Raw genomic sequence first — 26,082 nt, 5'->3', positions numbered from 1 at the left:
CCCCTGGGCACACCCTGGGGCCCGTCGCGCCTCAGCTTGCCGCCTGCAGGGACGTGATGATGAAGTTGCTGCGCTCCGGTAGGACAGCACAGTCCCCGTGAGCTGGCAGGCAGCCCATCAGTGCCTGGTCCCACCTCTGAGGCCTCCTCGTTCTACTGAACGTTACGGCCGGGAGCACCTTGTAAACATGTCTGGGGCGAGCAGGAAAGGCCGCGAGGTGGGGAGAGAACACAGTGTTCAAGTCTGAAGGCCAACCTTGATGCCGCCCCATCCCTGATGCTGCAGGAAGTCCACGGGTGACGCGACCCCGGCCTTGAACGGGAACCGCAGAAGGAAATCCAGCTCCACGGGGTTCAGCTCCTTCTTCATGGACAAGACCTGAGGGGCCGTGGGGCTCGCTTAGATGTTGCCCTACAACAGGGGCTCATACCCCTTGCCTGCAGGGGAAGCACTGCCCTGCCCTTTTGGGGTCAGCCCAAAGCTTGGTCAGCGCCTTGTTTGTTTTTAACTTGCGGTACAATACACACAGCACAAAAATGTACCATCTTAACCCTGTTATGGTCTAAAATCCAGTGGCATTTAGTGCATTCACGCTGTTGTACAACCATCACCACTGTCCAGGTGCACAGCCTTTTCATCACCCCAGAGGCAAAACCCCTACCCTTCAGCAGTCCCACCCTCAGGCAGCCATCAGTCTACTCTCTGTCTCTACGGATTTGCCTTTTCTGGACATTTCCAGTAAATGGAATCATACGACACGAGGCCTTTTGCATCTGAGCGTGTTTTCAAGGTTCATCTGTGTTGTAGCGCGTGTCAGTGCTTCATTCTTTTTATGGACGGATAATGGGCCAGTGTATGGCGAGACCACATCTCGTTTACCCAACAGTCCGTCGCCGGACGTTTGGGTTGTTTCTGCCGTTTGGCTGTCGTGAAAACGCTACCATGAACGTTTACATGCACGTATTTGAATACGTGTTTGCAATTCTTTTGGGTATATACGTTTTCTGGTCACATTCGAAGTCACCTTGCCGCGGGTGCGCACAAGCTCTCTGGGCTTCTAGCAGGCCCTGTCTTGGTCACTGAAGTGGCTCACTGGGCAACTGGCCCAGCCCCTCCATCTCAGATGGACGGCAGGGGAGCCGGGGCCGCGGTCACTGTAACCTCCCCAGTAAGGAGCTCACACAGCTGCTTTCTCAGATTCCACAGAGAGTTTCCCCTGAGTCAGGGTCTCTTTTTTTTTTTTTTTTTTTAATCTTAGTAAAATAAAAAGTTCTTTGGGCCTGAAAAGAGTACATTCTACTCTGGAAATTAGGGGGAGCATCAAGGAAACTTATCTTGATGTGCTCTCAGCAGGGAGAGAAACAGGGAACCCGTTACTCAGAGATTCACATGGAAAAGAAACCTCCTTAACCTGGACCCCTAATTCCAAGTTGGAGTTTGGATGGAAAGCTGGGTTGACACTGATGCCCAAGCTAGCTATGAAATCCGTGTTCCCAATAACACCTATAACACGGTGCAAACAAAGTGGCGGAGAGGTTGTTTAATCAATTTAGTGGAACCAGAATCTTTCAATCTTTCAGCAGGTCTGTGAAAACAGGGGCACGTTTACTCATTAGTACCTTTCTTTCCCGTCCACAGCGGACGAACCGCTAAGGCGGGACTGTCGGCTCGGCTTGACTTGAAGGGACTAGAATGACGTCTCTCTTTAACTGACCTCCCCTCCCCTTCAGTGGCTCCCATTGGGACACCTTTCCTGGTACCAACTCAAGAGCCCAGGTGTGTTCCACATATTGTTAAAAATGCAGGTTTGGATCCACTGGGTCTGAGCCGGAGCCTGAGAATCTGCATTTCCAACACACACACACACACACACACACACACACACACCCACTCTCCCCCAGCACCCCACCTCACCCCACGGGGCTCCGGTGCTGCCCGTCCAAGGACCACACATGGGGCATCGAGGCCAGATGTTACCTGAAATGTCACCTGTGCGAGGAAGATGAGTTTGTCTCGCTCGAAGAGCCCGCGGGCCGTGTACATGTACACGGAGTAGGTGATCTCGTCCGTCAGGTTGATCACACGCTGTTTGACCTCGTCGGCGGGGGCGGTCTTCTGGATGGCCTTCTCGAACACCACGTTGAAGGCCTGGTCGGGGAGCGGGGGTCACCGAATGCAGGGGGCTCCACGCTGCCCATGCGGGCTCTGGGGCACTGCTCAGACCCAGGTGCTGGTGCCCTGGGTCCCACCCCCCAAGCCCACCTGCAGCCTGGGCCCCAGTGGCCCCGGACCCGGATGCAGCCGCACCTTGAGCGAGAACTGGTAGATGGGGTTGATCTTGCTGAGGTCGTTCAGGATGAAGTACAGCAGGGACGCCCTCCCCGCGGCTGGCATGTAGTTCTCTCTCGCCTCGTTGATTTTAACTTCTGTGATTTTTGCCTCTTGCACCTCAAAACAAACAATCAAACGATGGGCAGAAGACCTATGTAAACACTTCTCCAAAGAAGACACACAGGTGGCCAACAGGCACATGAAAAGCCGCTCAACATCACCAATCATTAGAGAAATGCAGATCAAAACCACAGTGAGGTACCACCTCACACCAGTCACAATGGCCATCATCAAAAAGTCTACAAATAACAAATGCTGGAGAGGGCGTGGAGAGAAGGGAACCCTCCTACACTGTTGGTGGGAACGCAAATTGGTGCAGCCACTATGGAAAACAGTATGGAGGTTCCTCAAAAAACGAAAAATAGAACTACCGTCTAATTCGGCAGTCCCACTCCTGGGCATATACCCAGACAAAGCTATAATTCAAAAAGATACACGCACCCCTACGTTCGTGGCAGCACTATTCACGATAGCCAGGACATGGAAATAACTTAAACATCCATCTACAGATGAACGGATGAAGATGTGCCTGGCGGGCATCCACGCGCCTTGACCCTGCCCCAGGCCCCCAGGGGCCTCCACGTGGCTACGGCTTCTCTTCTCAGTGACCATCCGCCCAGCTCCCATGCCCCCTGCGTGCTCCGGCTGCGGGTGCAAGGGGGTAGCCCCCAAGATGGTCTTTTACCTTTTCCTCAATCTCGCTGGCCATGTGTTTGGTGGTCTCCAGATTCTCAACTAAGGCTGTGTCTCCCAGAAAGTTCCCCGATGCGGCCGACAGACGGGCCAGCAGAGAATCTTCCAGCTCTTTCAGAACAATCTTAAATTCATTCTGAGACTTGGTGAGGTTCGCCTGCGGGAGGGGTAGAGACCGGGAAGGGAAATCAGTCGCTGGCACGGCCTGGTCCCCCAGCTGGGGGGCTCGGAACGGGAGGAACACGGCAAGCCTGGAAGAAAGGGGCCGGAGTGGAGGCCCCCAAGCAGTGCGGGGTAGGGGGCCTTGCAGCTGCTTGTCATGGGCAGCTGTGCAGCAAGAACGTGGGGACCATGGGACACGAGTGGGGCCTGGGACCCCTGTGAGCCCACGTGTATGGCTCAGCCAATCAAGGAAGGGCCTGGTACACAGGGGCCGACAGCAAAGACATTCTCGTGGGGCAGGAGTTCGGTGCTTTAGGGCCGCCCGGGCACTGCTGTGACTCCTGTTCTTTCAGTGAAGCCATCACTTGATTTAGGATTAGATTCAGGAGGCAGCCGGGGAGGAGGAGTGACTCATTCTGTCGTACCAGACACACTCAGCGTGACAAGCAGGGCACCTTCACAGCCGCCAGACGCCTGGGTCACAGTGACCTGCCCCCTGCTGTCTCTGAGCTGCCTGCCCCGCTCCTCCTGTCTCCACATACCTTCAGCTGCTCCAGATCTGGGCGCTCTTTGGCCACCACGGTGGCCAAGAGCTGGTCCTCGAGCCCGTCCCTGGTGACCAGGAAGTTGATCAGGGTGCACTGGGCCTGCATCTCGGGCTTGTAGTGGGGGTTGAAGCGCTTGGTGTGCAGCATCAGGCGGAAGTTGGGGTGGTATTCCACCTCTTTGTCGCCGATCTTAATGAACCTGGCGGTCGGCGGACGGAGGGGTTAGGAGGGTCCCCGGCGACCAAGGGATGGCAGCACAGACAGACCGCCTTTCCCGCCAGCCTGGGAGGAAGGTCCAGACTTCTCAACGACATGTTTCACTCTAAAGCTGCTTAGAATAAAGGCCTTCCAGAAGCCGTCGGCACAATTTTCCACTTAGCCGGGAAGTGTCTCCCCTCTAAATGCACGGAATCATGTGGGCATATTGTGCTGGGCTTTACCCTGATTAATAAATAATCTGAAACTTGAGGAAAAAAACAAACAAACCCACAACCATCCCTCTCTGGGCTGTGACCGGCCCTTCTAGAAAATGCACCTGCTTGCTCTCTGGCCGGTTTGTTCTGATTTTTTAGGAGCATTTAAGTTGACTCTGCCTGCACATCTTACTCATCTGGAAGCCTCTGCAGAAACACTCTGGCCTGGGCTCCACCCCAGAGCCATTAACATCAGAAAGATGTTGACACCCCAATTCAGAACACCGGGACATCCCTGGAGCTCCCCAGGTGAATCTGATGAGAGGCCAGGGTGGGAACCCGGGTCGGCTCACCCACTGGGGTGGGGGTGGGGGGTCGCTTCTCTCTGGCTCCCCACTCTGCTCTCCCCTTTCTGGCCGAGCTCACATTCTGGGGGGCCTCTAACTTCAGCCCTGGGTATCACTACTCACACCAGGCCCTTCTCAGAGTCTAGGACATCAGCACATTTATGTCACCTCTGTTCTGGGCTTCTGCCTGCACCCCTGAGTTTATAGGTGGCTCAGATCAACTCCGACCTTTACATTTTTAAAGTTGATTTAATTTTTTATATTAGAAAAGCAATACAGGGAGTTCCCTGGTGGTCCAGTGGTTAGGACTCTGTACTGTCACTGCCAAGGGCCCGGGTTGTTCGTTCCCTGGTCGGGGAACTAAAATCCCATAAGCCACATGGTGCAACCAAAGAAAAAACAGTAATACAAGCTCAACGCATCAACAAATGAGCGGGTAAACAAAATGTGGCAGGTCCACACAATGCAGTATCATTCAGCCATAAGAAAGAATGAAGTATGGATACTCGCTACAGCTCAGATGAACCTGGAAAAGATACTCAGTGAAAGGAGCCAGGCACCAGTGTCCTACAGGCCACGGAACCGGTCACTTTTGGTTAATTTTATGTTATGTGAATCTCACCTGAATAGAAAGAAATAGACTCAGGATTTGCAAAATGCATATGGAAATAGAAAAAAAAGATGACCGTCAAGGATCGTGATCTGCAGGCAGTCGCTAATAAACTGTTGGTGTAGGTCTTCCTTCCTAATTGGAACGTGGGCCCACAGTTGTCGGTCTCTCCCCTGGGAGCTGGGGGTCCCTTCGCGCATTTTGCCGAAGCCCCTGCTGCCTCCCAGGAAGGGAAATGCCCCGCCCTTTCTCTCAGTCCAGAGGCCAGACCTCACCACTGAGGACGATCTCGTGGGTGAACCCGCGGAGGTGGACGCTGCCACTCACTTTCCCTTTTTGATTGTGTTCCTGCCCAGCAGAGGGTCCAGAACCGGGTCCACGGTCTCGCCAATGTTCTCGATGAGCAAGGTGTCCCCTTCTGAGATGGCCTGCTCGATGACATCCAGGTAGCTGTGGGCACAGCACAGGGGCTGTGAACGCCCTGGGGCCCGGTGACGGCGCAATTGCCCCAGAGGGACCGAGAGAGGGACCGAGGGGCCAAGAGCTCATTCCTCTCCCAAACGCCTCCTTCCCGAGGGGAGCTCAGGGCTTCTGCGTAAATCGCCCCCAGGCTGACAGGGGGGGTGGTGAACGTGGAGCGCTTCATGGCCACTGAGCCAAATTCCACAGCTGTGCGTCTCCTCTCACTGCCCAGCACACTGGGAAGGCTCCCAGTGCAGCTGCGTCACGGCCATCGCTTCTCATCTATGACGATGAGAGACGGGAAGATGACCGCCCGCAGCCCCCCGGCTGGCAAGTGACCAGGCAGGACCAACGCAGGCAGGAGCCGAGGCCAGCGCTGTCCCCCAGCAGGAGCGGCAGGTAACGGGGGAGAGAGGAGCCCCGAGTTTAATTCTTTACCGCCAGTGCCCAGGGCCAAGTACTAAAGAAATCCACATGTGGGTCGGTGTTTGTTTTCAAAGACCCAACCATCCATTTAGCGAGTATGAAAGGCCCCAGCTGGACTTCCCAGCACCGTGGCCCGGCCGGCCGGCCGCCACCTCTGGAGCCCCTACCCCACCCGCCACGGCCGAGCACCTCTTCTGTCCCAGGCGGATGGCCTTCAGCTTGCTGCCGTATTTGTTTTTGATCCACTTGATGCCCTGCAGCTGGGCGTCCACGAAGAGGGGCCAGCGCTCCGTGTTGCACAGGATGGTGGCATTCTCTGTGGACATGCGGTCGCTGGGGAGCCCCTGGTTGTTCCAAGTGGCCACGTCTGCATCGTCGGTCAGCAGGCTCAAGGGATCCAGACCTTCTGTGAGCGGGATGGGGACCTGCCGAGGGGGCGATGTGGCCTTACTCACCACTCAGCGGAAAGCGGCTCTCCGAGCAACACGTGGGCCGCCGGGCTGCGTGGGGGAAGACAGCCATGCATTCGCATCACCCTGAGAAGCAGCTTGGAGCCCGGCCAGAAGGGATGTCGGCGTCGGCCTCGCAGGGCCACCGTCTACATCCTGAGTGGCTGGAGCCTCCATTGCGGGAGCAAAGGTGCCATCTGGCTGGGGCTGCCCTGCCGGAGACCTCCCCAAAGGTCCTGAGTGATGGATGCGACAGGACCTCCTACCTTTAACTGATTTATATAAGGGATCCAAAACCTCTCCATTAGCTCATTTCGATATTTCTTGGTGAAGTAGCCCACGTAGGAGACGAAGGCGGAAATCAGCAGGACGTCCCCACACAGTGTGGCCCCCTGGCTTCTGAAGTTCTCCACCGATTCGGCCCAGCGGATGTTTTCTGATGCTAATCCTCCTACCAGCCTGAGATGGGGACAGGGCTCAGTGGGCAAAAGAGAAGCACGTGTGTCGGAGGGGGGAGAGAGGACGGACTGGAGGACCAGGGAAGGCGCGCCTCCACCTTTAACACGCCAGAGACCTTCCAGTTTCAAATCCTTACTCTGCTCAGTGGTTCAGGACAAAACATGCCTTGGGGGAAGTTTTGGGCAATAAATGCTTGAGGGAAGCAAAACTAATGCTTTCTGGAGGCGGTTGGGAACGCCGAGTTTCCCTTCCCCGAGGGGCCGACGTCATGTGGATGCTGACGCTACTTGACCACATCAGCCACGTGCCGAGGCTGCTGCCCAGACACCACTGAGCACGCGCTTTGGGCCGCGGGAGTCCAGAGGCAGCCCCCGGCCCTGTGTGGAGTGAGGACCCCTCAGGCCCCCGGCTCGAGGGCTGGTCCCTGACCCTAAATGGCACCAGGAGTCTGAGAGTGTGGACAGGTTTGTGCTTGACGAGCCTGAGGTCTGGCTTTAGCATCCTCCGAGCAGCCCTCCTTGCCAGGGACCGAAAGGCCACTTTACCTTGGGAGAGGTGAGTCCACATCCCACGGGAGGCCAGGCACACAGCCTGGGGGTCTCCCGGGGTTTATCACTTTGTGCTCAGAAAGCGGGGGCTGGGGGCCTTGCTGCCTCCACCTGGGGCGTAGTCCCCCCGAAAGGCCATTCTGTGGGCTCATCCCTTGCGGGGGGCGGTGTCTGAGGACAGGAGGGGCCCCTTGGAGGGAGTAAGGCACCTGTTAGCCAGCGAGATCACACTGTTGGTGGCGTCAGCCTCCTGCTGACACTTGATTTTCTCGGCTGTCGCTTTTTCAAATGCCGACGTCAGGTTGCTCAGGTTGGCGTTGAGTTCCTGAAGGAACAAGACAGACAGGCCCTGAAATCGGGCGACGCTGGCTGTCCCCAGCTCTCCTCCCGGGAGGGCCGGGAACACGGCCGACGCCGGCAGCCTCCGAGGTGATCAGGTCCCCACATCGGCCTGCGGGCTCTTGCTCTGCTCCGTAATTCATGGCAGCGGCTGTGCTGACCCCTCTCAAACGGAGACACGGACCAACCACGCCTGCCGACGGCACTCACAGCGATCTTGCTTTTGATGCGGGAGAGCTTCTCCTGCGCCTCGGCCAGCTCCGCGTTGGCCTCCTCCAGGGCCTGCCTCTTGGGGGCCACGTCGCAGTAGACCTCGTAGAAGCGGACGATGTTGATGCACCAGGAGCACAGGCCCGCGGCGGCCGTGGACTTGGAGCGGATGAACTCGGGGTCGAACGTCGGGTTGCCTTGGTAGGGCCTGGAGCAGGACAGCGGGCGCTGAGGACGCAGACCTCCCGCCACCCCCGTCCCGCCTCCAGCTCCGCATCCGTCCGCCGCTCCGGTCCCTGTTACCAGCAACAGGACGGGGAGCACATTTAACTTTGTTTTTTTTTTTGTATCTTAGTGATTAGAAAGAAGAAGAAAGAAAAGAATGAAACTCAGAATTCTGGCCTCTGGAGTAGAATTTGGAGGGTGAAGGGCAACGGAAGTAGTGATTTCAAGTCCTATATTCTAGATGATGGAAGAAAACCTGTTTTTTTTTTTTTTTTTTTTTTTTTTAATCCTCTCTGCTCCTGCTGCTTTATATGGCTGGTCTCATTTTCATTCTGCAGCGACTCCAATCCTAGGCAAGAAGACTGGAGTTCGGGGGGGTAAGCAACTTGCCCAGAGCAACGCCGACAGGAAGTGTTGGAACCAGGGTTTCTTCACCAAGTTCTCACATCAGGGGCCGCGTGTCAGATGCTGCTCTGAGCACTGCCCATGTGTCAGGTCCTGGAGCCACCCCTGCCCTGGCACGTGTCCTCACGCCATCTGACTCTGGGCAACAGGCCCAGAGAGGCTGAGCGTGTCTCCCAAGGTGACACAGTTTGGACTGGGCAGTGCAGGAATTCGCACGGAGCCAGGCTGCCCCAGAGGCCACCCCCGCTCCCCACACACACAACGGGCCACTTCTGCGTCCCCTCAGCCCAGTGCCCGGTTTTCAGGGATCCCCAGTGAGGCTAAGGCTCTAAGGATGAGACTTACAAGAGGTGATGTTAAAGAGGAAAAGGGGCGATGTGGTAGGTGTTATTGTACAAGAGGGATGAGGGAAAACGCCCATAGATGCAGTTACGGTGCTCTAGAAACGAGAGCACCTTAACTAGTGTTTTTAAAATAACGGCAACGTCATTGAGCACAACAGACTGACCCGTCTGCAGGAAGAATTCTAAATGGACAATTCAAAATGATAATTGAAGTGTGATTTGAATGTAGGTGGGGAGCACGGCCCATCGCCTCCTCACTCTGGCATATTTTACGCTTCATTTAGGCAAATAGTACAATGCGTCTGTGTCTTTTAAGCACACTCCAGACAGCATGGGGAGGTGGCAGTTGAGAAGTTTGCTGGGTGACAAGGAGGAGACATTTATCATGGCGTTATTTATGACGGCAGAAACGGAGACAGCCTAAACCCTCAGCAACGCGGGTATAGTAAGTAAATTACGGTTCATCTGTGGCAAAAAAATCCAGCTGATCAAGTGTTTTGACAACACAGGGAAAAGTCTTTTTTTCCCCCACGATGTTAAGTAAAAGATAGAAAGCAGAGCAGGTAATTGCATATACACAGTATTCTTTCAACTACAGGGAGAAACACGAGAAAAAAAGACTGAAAGGAAACAGGCCAAATGTTGACACAGGCCGCTCCCTGGAGGTGGGTCTGTGTTTTTCTTGTCTTTTCTCTTAAACTTTAAACTACTCCTTAGTCGTCAAATGTTTTTCGATCGTCCAGCCCTCTTCCTCAACACATGGAGCTGAGAGAGGTTGGAGTCTCACCTGGGGTCGTGCGAGGGGCTCCCTTTCTCAGTTGGGGTCAGGTCAGGTCGGCCCTGAAATCGGGTTGCCAGGGACGGCCAGGCAAAGAGTGTTCACAAATGCAGTGCTCACCCATGCTAGCGCATCGGATTTAAGGGGCGAAACGTGGAGGTCCCCCCTGCACAGCCTCCCCAAGTCCCACTAGGACCCTCTGCTGGAGTGCTTGGACCTGGACGAATACCTCCTCAAGGAGCAAAATACAAAGAAACCGTAAGGGACTAAAAGTACGACGTGCATGCACACTGGGGCAAATTACGAACAGAAAGACGCAAAGGGGCTAAAACCCAACCGCCTCTTCTGAGGTGTCGGAGCAAAGGCAGGGTCCTGTGCGTGATCCCTGCACACGGCACCACCAAGGGGGTGGGCAGGCCACCTAAGCTCCCCCTCCGACCCCACCCACCTCCCCCCATTTAAGGGATCAGCTCACCCCCCACCCGCCGAGCAAGGTTGGGGAGACAGAGGGTGATGAGGCTTCCCGCGAGCTTGGCGTCGGGCTTCACCTTGACGCCGGGGCAGCTCAGGGGCAGGCAGGTCCGCCCAGACTGCTGCCTGCTGTCTCTGGGGGTCCCACCTCGCTCTGTGCCGCCCAAGACCCTGCCCACTCCAGCGAGCATAGACTTCCCTTGGGACCATGCGGTATGGGGCCAGGGGCAGGCGGGAGAAGATTCGGGACCACACGGTGCCTGGACGTGACGTGCTCCCAACAGGATGAGGACTGAGCTGACCCCACGGCGGCAGCCGAGCCCCTACTCACTTAAATGCTTTCAGGCAGGCCTCGGGGATGTGCTCCTTGTCAAACTTCTTCAAGGAGTCCAGGAAGGTGTCCACTTTGCCCATCATGATTTTCGCAGCTTTCCAGCTCTGGTCCTTGGGGATCTTGCCCCCGGGCGCAGTCAGAATCATCACGGCGGCCGTGACGTTGACCACGGCGTCTGGGGGGGACCCGAAGGACTTCAGCTCTGTCAGGTTGTTCTGCAAAGACAGACGGACAGACTAGAACGGGGATTTAGCCCTGAGCAGGACCAGGAGGCCCCCCGGTGATGACCCCACGGCGTCTCCTCTCTTCCTCTCTTCTCAGGCGTCGTGATCCCCGTTTCTTCCCCCTCCTGCCCTCACCTTATTCAGAGTGTCGAGGGCCTCCTGCGCGGCCAGTAGGGCCGGCTCTGCCTTGGCCAGGTCTGTTTCACAAGCTTTTTGTTTCTCAGCAACATTCTGGAAGGCAGGCAGATGGGAAAGACGGATGCAGGGGTCCGTCTGGGTGGCGTGTGTGAAGGGGGGGCCCTGGGCGGTGTGAGGGCGAGGAGGGGTGACGAGGGGAGTTGCCCTTCGCACTCGCTTGCCGGGTCACCGTGTGAAGCCCGCCTTTCCCCGCCCTGCCTCCTTTGCCCCGAAACACTCAGGTTAGAAGGAGCTGGGTGTCAGCTGACCCGGGATTCAGGGAGGGGAACTGTTCCTTCTCTTGGCTCCAGCTTCCAGGACCAGAGGAGAAACCTGGGGCCACACAGGCCACTCCCTGGCCTTGAGGCCTTATTTCTTGATGCCCCTGTGTCGTCCCTCCAGGATGGACCATTTCAGAGGTACAGCCCATCCTCCCCTTAAAGTGAGAACACCTTCATTCATTCACGCGTGCGTTCGCTCTCTGGCTCGGGAAGAACCCCTCTGAGCCTTCAGGCACCAGGCAGAGAGACCAGGAGAAGCCTGGTACCCATCCATCAGGAGTAGCATCTGCGTGACAACAGAGGTGAAGAAGCCAGTCGGGGCTGGGAGCTTTTGCTGGGCGAGGAGGAAGGAGGACAGAAAGAAGAGGGTCTCTCTGCAGGACACCTCCTGGAGAATCCCATTCCGTACCTTACTTTAGGGACACGTGGGACACGACTCAGGGAACAGGGCACGGAAGGCACTGACTTGGCCGGTGGTGCTGGGAAGCTCCAGGCTTCCCTGGAGCATGTTGGGCCATTTCTGGATCAGGGGTTGGAGAGGGGTGGGCACCCAGATGTTAACAGCTGCATGTGGGTATCAGACGGCAGGTCCCTGAGTCCAGGGTGCAGGTGTGGGTCCTGGCTTGGATCCTATGTCACTTGCTGATTTTGAGACCTCGGGCACATTGCCAACCGTCCTAACAGGGCTGCGGTCATGCAGGTTACAATGAGGGACGGAGCAGAGCTCCTGGCTACCCCACCTGGCCCGGGACCCTCCGCGCTCCAGCACTGGTGGGAAGGGAAGGGCTCAGGTCCCCCTCCTGTTGGCCTTGGAAGGAGGCTGTCTCAGGCAAAGAAGTGACTTGCTGCTGTCCTCCCTCTCAAGAGACAGCAGACAGTTACTGGGACTCTTAATTTAGACACTCACACAGGTGCGTGACTAATGGCGAAAAAGGCACGCAGGAAAAGGTGATGAGAAATCAACCCAAGCCATGAACCTTCGGCGTGGAGCCCACCGGGGCCAGTGGCACCGGAACATCTCGGGGCTCCAGGGGCAGCAAGTCTGAGGCCCAGGGCTCCGAGGAAGGCTTCTCAAGCCTTAACGTGCTCACAGGCCACCGGCACCTCACTAAGATGCAGACCCGATTCAGCAGAGCTGGGGCCTGGGAACCCGCATGTCTTACCAGCTCAGGAGATGCCACTGCTGGGGCTTAGGAGGGCAGCCCTCTGCTGAGCTGGGGGCCCTGCGCTTGGGAGAGAAGCCCTCCCTGCGGGGTTCCTGCTGGTTTGCCCGGGCCCATAGGAGATACTGGCCACCAGGGGAAGGGGCCCAGCTGGGCAGAGCTGCGTGCCGCTGCCCGTCTGCCCACCTTGTTGATGACTTCCACCTTGATCTCTTCCTCATCAGCAATGGCTTTCTCTTTGCTGACCTTCTCTGTTTCCACACCCACCACGTGGATCAGCTTGTCCGCTTTCTCGTTTTTCTGCTTGAGCTCAGCCTCCTGAACCGCCAGCTTGGCTTTTAAATCATCCACCTAGAGGAGGAGGTAAGGGAGGCAGGCAGGCTGGGGCCCCGGCCACCGCACGCGGCCCCCTACTCAGCCGGGCTGTCCCGGCCCGGGACGGTACGGGCTGGTGGCCATGGGAGCCACGGGGCCCGAGCAGAACAGCAGGCCTGCCGGTTGCTTACCACTCCCTGTGACGCATTTCTAAGTGCTTTTTCAGCTTCTCCAAGGTAAGTATTTACTGAGCACCGACTGTGTACACAGGGTCGCAAGTATAAGACCCATTCCTGTCGTTCAAGGAGGTGGCAATCAAGGTGGCCGGATTAAAACAATGTCAGCAGAGGCAGGGTGCTGAGGAGTTCTGGGGAGGCTGGTGGGGCTGTGAGAGTCTGGAGCCGGGGATAAAAAGCTCCCTCGGCTGAGGCCCTAGGCAGCCAGGCGGAGGGAGTTCTGGGAAGTGGTAAGTGATGGGCTGAGACACCCTTCCCCATCTGGATGATTCCTAGCACGAGGAGGCCACCACTCCATTGCTGTAACCGCCCTCTCCTGGGTGCATTTCCTTCTGGGTGCTTCCCAGAAGGTACCTTTGGGGAAAAACGCCTGCTGAGCCGGGCTTCTCCCTTGTTCCTATCCAGGGAGGGAGCAGGCTGCTTCGTGGCTCCGGCAAGCTCTGTCCAAGGAATGGACGGCCCCAGCACCGGGTTCCCCTCTCCGCCCCCACGGGGTGGCCTTGGCTCCGTGCAGCAGCCTGTGTCAGGGGCCACCCTCCACCTGTGCAGCTGTTTACCAGGCTCCCGCGGAGACGCCAACGGTGGGCAGTAAAGGGGGAGCCGGGGCTACACCACAGAGGATATTTAAAACCAGGCAGAAAACTTAAAAATTAACACGGTGTGAAAGTACGGCAGATGCGCTTCCATCTGGGCACTGCAGTGTGAACGGGGCTCCAGGATGGACCCGCCTCCACGGGCTGCACTTGCCTGCATGAGCAAACCCCCCAGACGCGGGACCCCCGGGAAGCACCCGACGTAACATCAGCACCCGGAAGGCGTTTGGGATCCACCGTCTAGGTTAAAACCCATATACTTGCTGTGGTTTGCCAGTGGAAGTTTCTCCGAGGCAGGGGTCCCGGTCCCCTTACTTTGTGTCACATGCCTGGGGGAAGGTTCTGGAAGCACATCCCGAGGCCCCAGCTCTCCTACCTGAGAGGCTGTGCTCTGCAGCTTCATCAGCCCGTTCTCCAGCCTCTCGATTTTGGCGACCAGCTCCATCCTCTTCTTGGCCAGTAGGTTCTGGTACAGTTTGATCTGCTCCAGGAAGGTTTTGGGTGTGGTGTAGTTGTAGCGCCTCTCGGTGGCGAGGTACACCTTGGACATCTCTTTGACGGTCGTGTGCACGTAGGACATGAAGAGGCTGATGGAGCCCTTAACTTCCGGCTACAAAGACAAGACAGAACCATTCATTCCCCGGTGCCCTGATGGAAGAGGAGGCTGCTGGCCACAGTGGACCACAAGGTGGGTTCCCTTCCTCGCCGAGGACCCTGGATGAGTGGTACCCCCTCTGTCAACCTTGGTGGTTCAGCTGTCAAATGAGGCTCAAGACAGCAAGGTCTGCAGGGCTCTCATGGGCGACGGTGGTATTGCACCACCAAGGGGCCCGGTCGGAGCCAAGGTTATTACTATTCTCTCTCTGACTCACACACTTGCATATACAACATGCTTGAATAACCAGGTAATTTCTGCAAGCATTTATCGGACATTTCCTGTTCCAGGCCCTGGGGTTTTAGTAACTCCTTTCCTAGCCCGTTCTGGCCCGCGTCCACGCCAGGGTCGCGGCCCCACCACCTGGGCCTGCCCCACCTGCCCGAAGACAGGCACTAGGAGCTTTGCCCCAGGAATTGTTCAAGGGACGTTAACTGTAATTCAGGTTAATTTGGGAATGTGTTCATCCAACACACGCTTCGTCGGCATCTACTCTGCAGCCCTCGCTGGTGCCAGCAGTGGGGCCATGCGCCGGCCCCAGGAGGCCCCCGCCCCTACAGGCTCTCGGGGTGTGGAGGACACGTGACGGCGGCGTCTCTGGGAAAGGCTCAGCCTGCAACTGAACACTCTGATAGTGATAAGCGGGGGGCTTTACCCATCTTTAAAAACTAGGGAAGAGGTTAATTTCAGGCTTACTTTATTCCACTTAATAACTGAATATGCGTTCAAAATAAATCAGACACGATAACCACGTGGGATTTATTCTAGGCCTGCGTATTGCATCAGCTGGGTCACAAGTTAATGCCCATTTCTAGGCCGGCAATGAGCACAAACGGTGAATGCGGGCACCGTCTTTCAATAAAAGAGAGACGCTGTAGGGACTTCCTTGGTGGTCCAGTGGTAAAGAATCCGCCTTCCAATGCAGGGGACGTGGGTTCGATCCCCGGTCAGGAAACTAGGATCCCACATGCCACGGGGCAACTAAGCCCGCAGGCAACGACTGAGCTTGTGCGCCTCAACTAGCAAAGCTGCATGCCGCCAACTACAGAGCCCGTGCGCTCTGGAACCCGCGGGCCACAGCTAGAGAGAGAAAGCCCGCAGGCCACAACTAGAGAGAGAAAACCCGCAGGCCACAACTAGAGAGAGAAAACCCGCAGGCCACAACTAGAGAGAGGAAACCCGCAGGCCACAACTAGAGAGAGGAAACCCGCAGGCCACAACTAGAGAGAGAAAACCCGCAGGCCACAACTAGAGAGAGAAAACCCGCATGCCACAACTAGAGAGAAGCCCGTGCGCCACAAAGAAGATCCTGCGTGCCGCAACTAACACACGGCCCAGACAAAAAATAAATAAAATGTTAAAAAAAAAAAAAGAGCCTTTAAAAAGAAATGAAAGAAAGACACTGTAAAGGAAAAGGAAAAAAAAAAAAAGAAGGCTCATATCACCCCGTCTTACTTGTCATGCCCTATAAAAGGCAAGTCAGGGCTTCCCTGGTGGCGCAGTGGTTGAGAGTCCGCCTGCCGATGCAGGGGACGCGGGTTCGTGCCCCGGTCCGGGAAGATCCCACATGCCGCGGAGCGGCTGGGCCCGTGAGCCCAGGCCGCTGAGCCTGCGCGTCCGGAGCCTGTGCTCCGCAACGGGAGAGGCCACGACAGTGAGAGGCCCGCATACCGCGCCCCCCCCCACCCCCCCAAAAAAAGGTAGGTCAAAGGTGAGGCAGCAGCCCTGGGCAGAGCCCTGGGGGCAGAGCCATGTTGGAGCCCAAGGCAAGAGGAAAAAGTGTGCGCCGGCATACACTTATCAAAGTAAATACGGGCTCTGCAGTCGGCTCCAATCAGGGACTATGTTCAAAGCCCGAGCTGCTCAATCTGTTCGCACGTGGGATCCCCCGGAACCAGCCCTGTGGGCCCCGTGGCCGCGTGAGGCCCGGAACCCCCAGCTGATTGAAACGACCATTTCCCTGGCACAGTAAGTCGGGGCCAGAAAACCAACAAACGGCAGCCTGTCTTTGTTTACAGTTTTGACACTTTTGAGCATTTCAGCGTTACTGTTGATTTTTTAAAATACTGCGTTAAAACATCACGGATCTTGATTAAGTTTTTGGTGCCCCCTTAAGTTCTGCACCCAAGGCGAGTGCCTCAGCTGCCTCACCCTACTCCAGGCCTGACGGGAACCCTCCCTCCCGGCTCCGTGCCCCGGGACTCACCTGAATCCCCTCGGTGTCCTCAAGGAAGTGAGTGCTGACGGACACCAGGGCGTCCTCTGGCCACTCGTGGAACCAGTCGATGGCTGTGCAGTTGACCACGGCAGGGAATTTCCTTGCTCGTACACGCAGGACGGAGCCCACGGGGGAGAAACACAGGATTACCTAGAAGTGGACACAGCCGCTGCTGGGTGGGGGACGGCGGTGCTGGGGCCGAATCGCGCTGCTTTTGCAGAAAGCCCCTTTAGAAGGAAAAGCTCTCTGCGTGGTGTCCGTCTCCAAGCGCGGGGGTGGGGAGAACACGCCCAGGTCTGGGCTGGCAGTGTGGCCATCGCATCACGATGTGAGGGTGCAGGGGAGCCCCGAGCCCTCCTGAGGGGGCCCCACAAAGGGGGAAGGAGGGCTGGGTGCAGGAGGGAGTGGGGCGTGGGCAACCACACTGGGTAGGTGAGGTCCCAGAACAGGGAGGGCTATGGTCCTTTAGCAGGTCTGGTCCTTGGGGGCAGGGAGGAACGAAAGCAGGGCCACCTGGCCAGGGGCAGCTGTCCTACTGGTCACGGACGAGGAGGGAGAGAAGGACCCAAAGTGCTCTCGGTCTAACTTGGGTAGCTCAGCCAGCTTCCCCAAGGGGGAATGTTGAAGGTCAGGGTGAACTAATCTATTTAAACGTGATCTATTGGGGCGGCGGGGTGGATGTGCATAAAGAAATCACTTCTTTCGGCCACAAGGCACTTCTAACAGCCCACCTCCATCAGGCAGCCCACCATACTCTCCTAACAGTTTTCCATTTCCTGGGCGGGGACAGCCCCTAACTCCTCCCCGAGTGAAGAACTAGCCCTTAGAAGGTCCCCGGGACCCCCTACCTTCAGGTGCCTGCGCACTTTCTCAATGAATAATTTCCAGCACGCCTCCCGGGTGTCCGTCAGGCCCAGGGACTTCACTTGCGGCCGCATGGAGGAGATGATGTTCTCCACCTCGTCGTCCGTAAACAGCCCCGGGATCTCCCCCGAGGCCAGCAGGTCATTGATCAGCACCAGAAACTGCTCCTCGGCCACCTGGGAGTCCGTCATCAGGAACACCGAGGGAATGTTCTTCACGGCCGACTTGACGTACTGGGCGCCGAGGTCGAGCTGGACCCGAGGAGGACACCCTCAGAGGTCTTGCCAAGAAGATGCTCGTGTAGAGCATCTTCCACCACCACCCAGACGGGGGCACCCGGAGATCAGCTCCGTAAGAAATGGGCAGGGTCTGTAGATGGAGACCCAGGGCCTTCAGTGGAGGACACCCAGGCTTGTGGCGGCTCTACTCGCCACAGCTCCAAAGTGGAAGCGACCCGGGCGTCCCTCGACGGATGGATGGATAAACACAATGGGGTCCATTCACACAGTGGGATATTATCCTGCCTTAAGAAGGAAGGAGATTCTGACCATGCTACAACACAGAGGAACCTCGAAGACGTTATGCTGAGTGGTCAGCCAGTCACAAAAGGACCAATAGGATTTGTCCTCATGCGAGTAGGATTCCCCTCATACGAGGCCCCCAGCAGAGTCGGATTCATGGAGACAGAAAGTAGGACGCTGGGTGCCAGGGGCTGTGGGGGGCAGGCAGGGGGAGTTAGTGTTTCATGGGGACAGAGTTTCTGTTTGGGAAGATGAGAAAGTTCTGGAGATGGACGGTGGGGATGGTGGCACAAGTATGTGACCGTATTAATGCCACTGAATGGTGTGGTTAAAATGGTAAATTTTGTGTTGTGTATGCTTTACCATAAAAAAAGGAATAAAAAGCTTAAATGAAGACCCTGGAAGAGGCCCCGAATAAACACACCACAGGCTGGGAGGGGGAGGCCGGAAAGAATGAATCAGCCTCGAAGTATTCCCTCTGCTCATCTTAACCCCTGTCACATGACGAGTAGGTTTTAAAGAAATAACTTGCCAAAACGATCGCATGGTAATTCTGGATGAATAAATGAAGGAGAATGGTAAAAAAAAAAAAAAAAAAAAAAAAAAAAAAGCATGTTACAGAGCAGTATAAATAGCTTGCTATGTTTGAAAAGTAGGCCAATTTACACGTATAACTTGTAAATATATACTAAAATGTCAGGGTCATCCAAGTATGAATGTGAATTTTCAGGGGTTTGGTGATTTGCTTTTCTTTACCGTCTAATTTTTAAATAAGACCTGAGAGCCTCTGTAATTATTTTAAAGGCTTTAAAATGTCCATTGTAGGCATCCCGAGTAGCTCTCCTCTGCCCTTTGGAAGCAGCACACCTCCCTGACATCTGTTCAGAGAGAAACATCACCAGGGTCCCTCAGCTGGAGCTGACAGGGGTATAACTGGGGTCAAAAGGCAAGCTCCAAATTCCAGGGTTTTTGGACAAGCTTAAAAAACAAATCAAAGGGAAGCCCTGAGCCTGGGAGAGCAGAGGCCTCAGGTGGGATATGAGCCCTGGTCACGCCCTCGGGTGTGGCCTCCAAGGCAGGTCCTACTTGGAGAGGCGGCGGGGGCCTTGGTGTTGAGACACATCACTCTCCCCATTTCACAGTCCATCACGGATGTGGGCTGGGAGCCGACAATGCCGGAATCAGCCCGTAGGTACCTAAAGGCGCGTGAGCCCGGCGGTCGTCCTGGGGGAGGCGAGTGTGACAACTGCACAACAGAGGGCAGCTCCTGGCTGGTGCCGGCTCAACCTGCACTGCTGTCATGCTGACCCCTGAGTGTTCCTCCCTCCTGTGGTTCGGGAATGAACGAATTTGGGAGGGGCCTCGAAGTTCCAACAAGTTCAGCTTTTGAATCCGGTTGGACTGGCTGAGGCAAGGGATCTGCGTGGAGCGAGGGAAGCTAGTTGCTGCAGGGACCCAGGTCACAGCAGAATGTTCTGGAAAGACCGATGGTCCCTAAAGGCCGAGGGTCGGCGTGGCGGCCCCGGGCCTGCCGCACCGCTCTTCCCCCATCCCACTTGCTCGTCTCCGGGAGAATCGGGGTTTGCCGCGCCCTCTGGCCTCTGCCCTTTCTCTTTGGCTCCCACTTCCAGGCTCTCTCCTGGGGCCCCCAGGGGAACCTGCGCCGGCCGAGACCTCAGGGCCTCTCCTCGGCCGCAGCCCACTGTCCTGCCTGGAGCCTCTGCGGCCTCGACTGTCGTGAAGCTCGGCCCTCTCTGGCCTTCCTGCCGTGGCGCTCGCTCCGTCCCTGCTGACCGCTGCTCCGGCCCGCGGTCCTCGTCCTGCCTGCCCCGGGATCCCGTCCCCCTCAGCCTCTGCACCTCTCTGGCATGGACTCCGCCACCCCCACGCGCTCAGGCTGAGGGGCCGAGATCTCCACCTGCCGCCCTCTCCTGCACGTCCCAGCCCCACAGGTCCCAGTGCGCCTTGGCCATCTCCTGCCAAGCGTCCCCTCAGTTCCTCCGACGCCCACGCACACGAGGCCGCACGTTATCTTGATTTCTTCTGGCACTGGAGTCTTGGCCGTCCTCGCCACACCCCCCAGTCCCCCTCTGTCCTCAGTTCCTGTCTGCTTGAGGGAGACATCGTGTCAGTAATTGCTCCAGCTGCCAATGTCATGGTCAGCCCCACAAGCTCAGCTCCGGGGGTCCCCTCCTCACTCACCACCGAGGAGGAGGGAGTGGGTCTGGACAGCGGCATCCGAGGATGTTAAAGACCACCTGCGTCTGGGTGCATCTCGGGACTGGCGGTAACAGAGGAGGGCGCACACTCCCCTCTCTGGCCGGGGCACACTTCCGGGGCCCCTCGCGGCCGTCGTCATTGCCGGCAGAGACGAAGGAACAAGGAGCCCAGGTTGGGGGTGAGTCTCAGGGAAGAGGGTCGAAGAGGTGTGGCCAGGGGCGCTCTCCTCCTTCTGCCTTGCCGGCTGCAGGAAGGCAAGCGCTCGCCCCGCCTGCCCCTCCCCGGTCAACATTTGCTGAAGGTCGCTGGGGCCGCCCGAGCTGCTGGGACATGGGCCTGGCCCCTCACTCAGCTTAAAGCATTTCTCCAGAGGGTCTGGTCCAGCTCTCTGGGCTACCACTCGGGCCTCGGGGAGACGGCTCACAGAAGTCAAAAGCACGCCACTGCCTGGTCTGGGGACCCAGCAGGTGGGAGTCCAGCTAAGGTTCCACTCCTCCCATCGGTGCAGGGCACTCGCCCACGACGAGGGTCTCGCTCCGTCTCTCCCTCCTCCCTTCTTGTTGCACTGTCTGGTTCCAGCCTTCGTGGGGTCACCGGGGCTCCTGTGGTACCCCCCTACCCGTCACCCCTGAGCGATCTCTGCTGTCTTCAAGCCATCCTCCACTCTGTCCCAGAACACCACCAGATCCTGCCCCTCCTCTGCACAAACGACCTTGACAGTATCTTGTTTTCTTGGGACCAAGTCCAGGGTTTTCCATGAGGCACACGATGGCCCTTGGGTTTGGATCCTGACCCTTTTCCCGCCGCGTCTCCACACTCCAGTGGGTGCCCGTGGCTTACGGTACGACTTTATAATAATGTTACATCATCATGAACGCACCTGTTACGCTAATAACATATACACTGTTAACTTCTTACTGTGACGCTCTCGTTAGGACAATAATAACACATCTTATGACCGTTCAGGAGTCTGCGTCCCCTAATATGACGCAAGGTCCAATAGCCCTGTTGATGGCTGCCCTTCCTTCCGAATCCACAGAAGCTACTTCATAAATAACAAATATAGTGATAAACACTTAATAAATGATGACAAATGAGGAGTACAGACCCAGTTCGCCACGGGCGCAGGAGCAATGAATTCTGACGAAACAGATCACAGAGGTGCTGTGGCTCATGCCAGGGGATAAGAAAACAGCGGTCACAGGTGGCCCCAAGGTGAGGCCAACAAAATCCTCACGAGCACAGGGCAGAGAGTACGATGCATCCGGAAAATACAGCGATACAATTAAGCTAACAGACTAGAAACTTTTCCAGTGGAGACAACTCAGTACGACGACACAGCTCCAGATGCGAGGATTCTAACCACCCTGAGCGCGCTCGGGGAGTCGGCGCCAACCCACTCGCTCGGCTTAGCTGAGCGCCGCGAAGACCCGTGACACGCCGGTTCAGTTCAGGAGGCGGCGTCTGGCGGAACCTACACTGGGGAGACCTCTCCCTTAAGGCTGGGATTTTAAAAATACAGCCAGGGGGCTAGTCCTTTGATAGGAAGCGTAGAACGCACTGGGGGCAACGACAAGCTGGATGCTTACCAGGGCTGCTGGCCCTGGCACAGCCTGCTTGGCATCGTCGGGAGAGCAGGGCTGAGAACTAGCTCACCGTCCGCATCGTCCTTCCTGGGGCCTCTCTGCCCACAGACCACCCTCCTCCTGCTGAGGTCCCAGGGTGCCAAGCTCTGGCGGGGGTCCAGGCCATCCCCCTAAGGCCAGCCACCTGGCCAGCAACTGCCTCGGAGCCGTGAGCGGAGGGGAGGGTCCCCTGGGTCTGGCACCGTCCTGGCCCACAGAGGCAGCCTTGACAGCAAGGCAAAGAGAGATGAGCCGTGTGACCTGGTCCAGTCAATTTCAGCTCTAATCCGAGACACAACAATGGTAAGCTCCAGACTGATCGTGTTTGACTAGCACACAGGTCCCCGAGAGAGCAGATTTTTGGGAAAAAGAAATCAATAAAAAGCCTCGGCGGCACGTCTTGGGGATGGGAGACCTGAATCAAGCTTATATTTATTTGATTAATTCAAAAAAGCAGCCTCCCAGAACCCTGAGGAGGTAGGTAGACAGCTAGTGAGGACCGGTTCTCAATTACTTAATCTGGAAAACTGGGAAAGACGCGGCACGGTTTGGTGACCAGAGACGAGAACCAAAGCTCTTTGCCGCTATTACCTGGGGTGACTCTCTACTGGCTCTAATCTGCCGGAAACCCGCACTTCCTTTTACCTTCGTCACATGGCCATGGGCACCGGCCAAATGTGTGTCCCTGGCCTTTACCGTCTAAGATAATCACCCTGCTGGTGACCTTCACATTCTCTGCGCTGGATGCTTCGTTTGGGGAACGGGAGTGGGGAGACTCTTCTCCGCTCCCCCTCCCGAAGGGCGGCTTATTGAGAGGCGACATCTCACCTTGAGGTCTGGGATCCCGTAGCCCTTCTTGAGGGTGATCTGGAACACGTCCAGCGCGCTGATGTACGCGGCCAGGCGGGAGAGGCTCTGCTTGCCGCTACCGCCCACCCCTACCAGCAGGGCGTTGCCCCGTGGGGACTCCAGGATGCGGCTGATCCTGCAGATGTGGGCCACCGCGTCCTCAAACAGCACCTGCAGAGACCAGACCAGAGAGACCCCGGGCGTCTCACCGCGCAGACACGCCTCCCTCGTCCCTTCCCACCCCGCTGCTGCCTGCTCGAGCCCCGCTCACCAGGTTCATGGCCGCGTTGATCTCGTTGTAACTGTCCAGAGCTTCCACCAGGAGCTTGCTCAGGGGAGCCACGTCAGTCACCGGCAGGTACTTGGGATCGCCGATCCCGTGAGCAAAGTGGCAGTAGATATTGGGTTTGGCGAATAAGAGCTCCTCAGCCAGATCCTAGATGTCAGAGACAAGATGCTTCCGTTGTCGCTGCCTCGGGTACACAGATCACGAACAGCAGCCCGAGCACCTTGCCGGCGGCCTCAGAATATCAGGCCACGTCTGCAGGGGCCCCGCAAACCACTGGGCAAAATCCCCTGGCCCCTGCCACGTCGGGAATGAACGGAGAGTCCAGAAAATTGATTCTACCATGAAAACCCCGGACACATCAGCGGAGCACGTCGACCCCAGCAGAGCTGTGCCCAGTGGCTAGAGGGAGGTCTTCACTCCTCCTCGCTCGGGCCACACCCACGTGGCAGAGTCACCTCGTGGGACCCAATGTGGTCCTTCCCATCCCCAGCCCAGGGCCCTTGCAGGGGGGCGGGGATTGTCACAGGGTCCCGACACCCTGCCCCTCGGAGCCTTCCTGGGCCTGGCAGGGGGACGTGGCGGCCTGACGTACGTCGAAGAACTTCTTGGTGGAAGCGACGGTGACTCTGCGCAGCGTCTCCTGGTCCTTCTCATCCACCATCTTGTCGCCGTACACACGTTCAGCTTCGTGCAGCCAGAGGCGGACGAGGTCTAGTGGGATTTTCAGGATCTCTGTGGTGGAGAACAGGAGCCCCTGCCCCAGATGCGGGATGGTCGGCATCCTTAGCTGTGTCCGGGAGGCAAGCCGAGCACCGCATGTGGATTAAACGAGAACGTGGCCTCTTCCCCAGGGGATGACCCTTTAGGCTGTGGTACAGCGTCCACTGGAGGTCCAGGAAGCCACGGACTGCCAAGGCCGCGCAAGTCCTGGAGGGTGTGTCTGTGGCCTGAGAGACGTGGGGGGATTCTCCTCACGAGACAGGGTTAAGGGCTGCCCCCTCTAAGGGGGTGGACAGTGGAGAAAGGGACAAGGGGGCTGATGAGACAGAAGCCCGACTACGGGAGGCCATGGAGTGGCCGGCGAGCTTGGGCCGTGCAGCAAGCCTGCCCAGACCCAGTCCTGGCTTGGCCGTTTACTAACCAAGTGACCTGGCAAGTTCAACAGGGGCTTTTTTCCCAGGCCCTCGTTCTGGGCTCTGGGAACACAGTGATGATGGGACTGACCCTGCCTTCATGGAGTTTGCCTTCTAGTGGGGAGATGTAACCAGACAAAATCACAAGGTAATTACACATTGTGACGTGTGCTGTGAATGACATCAACAGGGACAGGGAGACAGAGCGTGTGGGGATGAGGAGGGCCTCTGAGGGCACGACATTTGAGCTGACACTCGACGTGGAGGGAGCCTTAGACTTCCCATCTGTAAAACGGGGATATACGAGCATTACATGTTGTTTGGAGGAGAAAATGGGGATATAAGTGGCCAAACCCATTGGCTAGCTCAGTCAATACATAAGAGGAAACATCATCACCACCATCAAGACTACAACCATCACCACCACCATCACCATCGTCATCACCGTCATCCCCATCACCACCACTATCGCCACGGTCACCATCATCACCATCAACGTCATCATTGCACTCTGCCCACAGATCACTTTGCTTTCTCTCCTGAGCGCAGCAGAGGAGGAGAGCATCTGTGGGTCAGGCCTTGGCCATAACGTGCCATGACACAGCGCTAAAAGCAGTACCTGGAAAATATTGGAGAGGTCCCTGAGGTTGAAGACATAATGAAACTTAACGGCTGTGGGAAGAAACGTTGATGTCACTTTCTGGTGCAGGGCTGTTACAGGAAAAAGGCACATCGATTCTTGCACACTCTTACTGGCCTCAGGAAGTGCAAAGCTTAAGCTATAGTTTCTGAAGCAAATGGACTGTGCGATGGTGACAATTTAAGTACGAAATCTACAGAGCTGAGGAGGGAGGAAGTTCGCTACTCTACTGATGTGTACATTGTTTCTGTATACGGAATTTCCTACCCTCTGCCTCCCCCTCAAGAAACTGGATTTCACAACACCTCAACAGCATCGTTAAAAAAAATATTGACTTGGAAGTATAAACAAAATATTTACCAGGGGAAAGTATGAAGCCTCCGTCAGCCCCAGAAAGCAGCGGGTCTCGCTGACAGGAGAGGGGGCGAGGCAGGCAGCTTACCCAGGGCGGAGGCCACCAGATGGCTGCTCATCTTCTGGACTACCACGGGGACCGATTGATAGGCCAGGTGCTGGGCCAGGATGGTGCTGTAGATGCTCATGAGGGCCTCCTGGCCCGGGAAGCTCACGGCAAACACACAGAAGTGGCGCTGCCCGGAACAACCAGAGACCCTCGTCAGGCTGCGCGTAGGGACCAGCTTGGGGCAGGGCCACCTTCCTGGGGAGCAGACTCTGTCCTCATCGCCTAACGTCTCGTGGGCATGGTCAGAATGGACAGGTTCTCTCCTCATGCCACGTGTTTGGTAAAGCCCCCTTAAATACTGATTACATCTCAAACAGCCAAATTCGTGTCATGCTCTCCAGAAAAAACTTGGAGGAGGCCGAAGAGTGCCTCAGAGCGCAGCCTGGATTTAAATTGCAGGTCTCCATCTGCTTAGGTAATTCAGAGGTGAGGTCCTGCCTGGGTGGCACTGCAGATAGAGTACAGGATTTCCTGTTAAATCTGAATTTCACATAGGAAAAAAATTTTTTTTTTAGTACAAATATGTCTCAAACATCGTATGGGGCATGATTTTCTGTTTATCTGAAATTCAGATTTGAGCAGGCATCTGTATTTTTACTTGCTAAGTCTGGCAGCCCTATGGGCTCACAGGGAGAGCTGACTAGCCTCTCAACACGCCCCCCCCCTTCCCCTCACCCACTGGGAATGTCCTGACATCTTCTGAAAGGCCGGGGCGTTCTCCAGGGAATGCCAGCCCACAGCCCCACGATCCCAAATCAATGCTTTCCTTCTCATTTGCCAAAGCAAGCCTTGGGCTCCTGCAGCTGACCGAGATGAATCCAGGTTCTGCCTACCTGAAGCCTGGGGTCGATGGTGAAGGATCCAGCAGTGGGGTTCATGCACGCCACGTACTGACAGTTATGGATGTCCTTCAGTGTCAGCTTCTGTCGGTCATACCTGCGCGGGCAAGGCCAGCATAATGTCCGGCTGCCGGAGCCACCCCCGGCTCCCCACCCACCCCAG

General features: G+C 56.7%; 1 protein-coding gene across 3 annotated transcripts in view; it reads right to left on the bottom strand.

The window, feature by feature from the left end:
* DNAH17 (dynein axonemal heavy chain 17) overlaps nt 1-26,082 on the bottom strand; it is a 163,113-nt gene that overhangs the window by 18,507 nt on the left and 118,524 nt on the right. The window contains exons 54-75 of one of the 3 annotated variants that reach the window (XM_032617880.1): nt 25,914-26,016; nt 25,060-25,207; nt 24,597-24,688; nt 23,437-23,631; nt 22,827-22,991; nt 22,535-22,726; nt 17,325-17,591; nt 16,465-16,626; nt 13,980-14,213; nt 12,646-12,810; nt 10,974-11,069; nt 10,612-10,829; nt 8,058-8,265; nt 7,718-7,833; nt 6,768-6,960; nt 6,242-6,477; nt 5,492-5,614; nt 3,789-3,993; nt 3,077-3,241; nt 2,263-2,448; nt 1,978-2,148; nt 256-378 (exon numbers count right to left, since the gene is read on the bottom strand). In XM_032617880.1, coding sequence (XP_032473771.1) covers nt 256-378; nt 1,978-2,148; nt 2,263-2,448; nt 3,077-3,241; nt 3,789-3,993; nt 5,492-5,614; nt 6,242-6,477; nt 6,768-6,960; nt 7,718-7,833; nt 8,058-8,265; nt 10,612-10,829; nt 10,974-11,069; nt 12,646-12,810; nt 13,980-14,213; nt 16,465-16,626; nt 17,325-17,591; nt 22,535-22,726; nt 22,827-22,991; nt 23,437-23,631; nt 24,597-24,688; nt 25,060-25,207; nt 25,914-26,016 — 3,763 coding nt within the window. The remainder of the gene's footprint in view (nt 1-255; nt 379-1,977; nt 2,149-2,262; nt 2,449-3,076; nt 3,242-3,788; nt 3,994-5,491; nt 5,615-6,241; nt 6,478-6,767; nt 6,961-7,717; nt 7,834-8,057; nt 8,266-10,611; nt 10,830-10,973; nt 11,070-12,645; nt 12,811-13,979; nt 14,214-16,464; nt 16,627-17,324; nt 17,592-22,534; nt 22,727-22,826; nt 22,992-23,436; nt 23,632-24,596; nt 24,689-25,059; nt 25,208-25,913; nt 26,017-26,082) is intronic. The other 2 variants (XM_032617881.1, XM_032617882.1) reach the window with 2 other exon arrangements.

The sequence above is a fragment of the Phocoena sinus genome, chromosome 20 (genome assembly GCF_008692025.1).
Source record: "Phocoena sinus isolate mPhoSin1 chromosome 20, mPhoSin1.pri, whole genome shotgun sequence".
Lineage (NCBI taxonomy): Eukaryota > Metazoa > Chordata > Mammalia > Artiodactyla > Phocoenidae > Phocoena > Phocoena sinus.
This window is presented reverse-complemented; position numbering and strand designations above follow the sequence as displayed.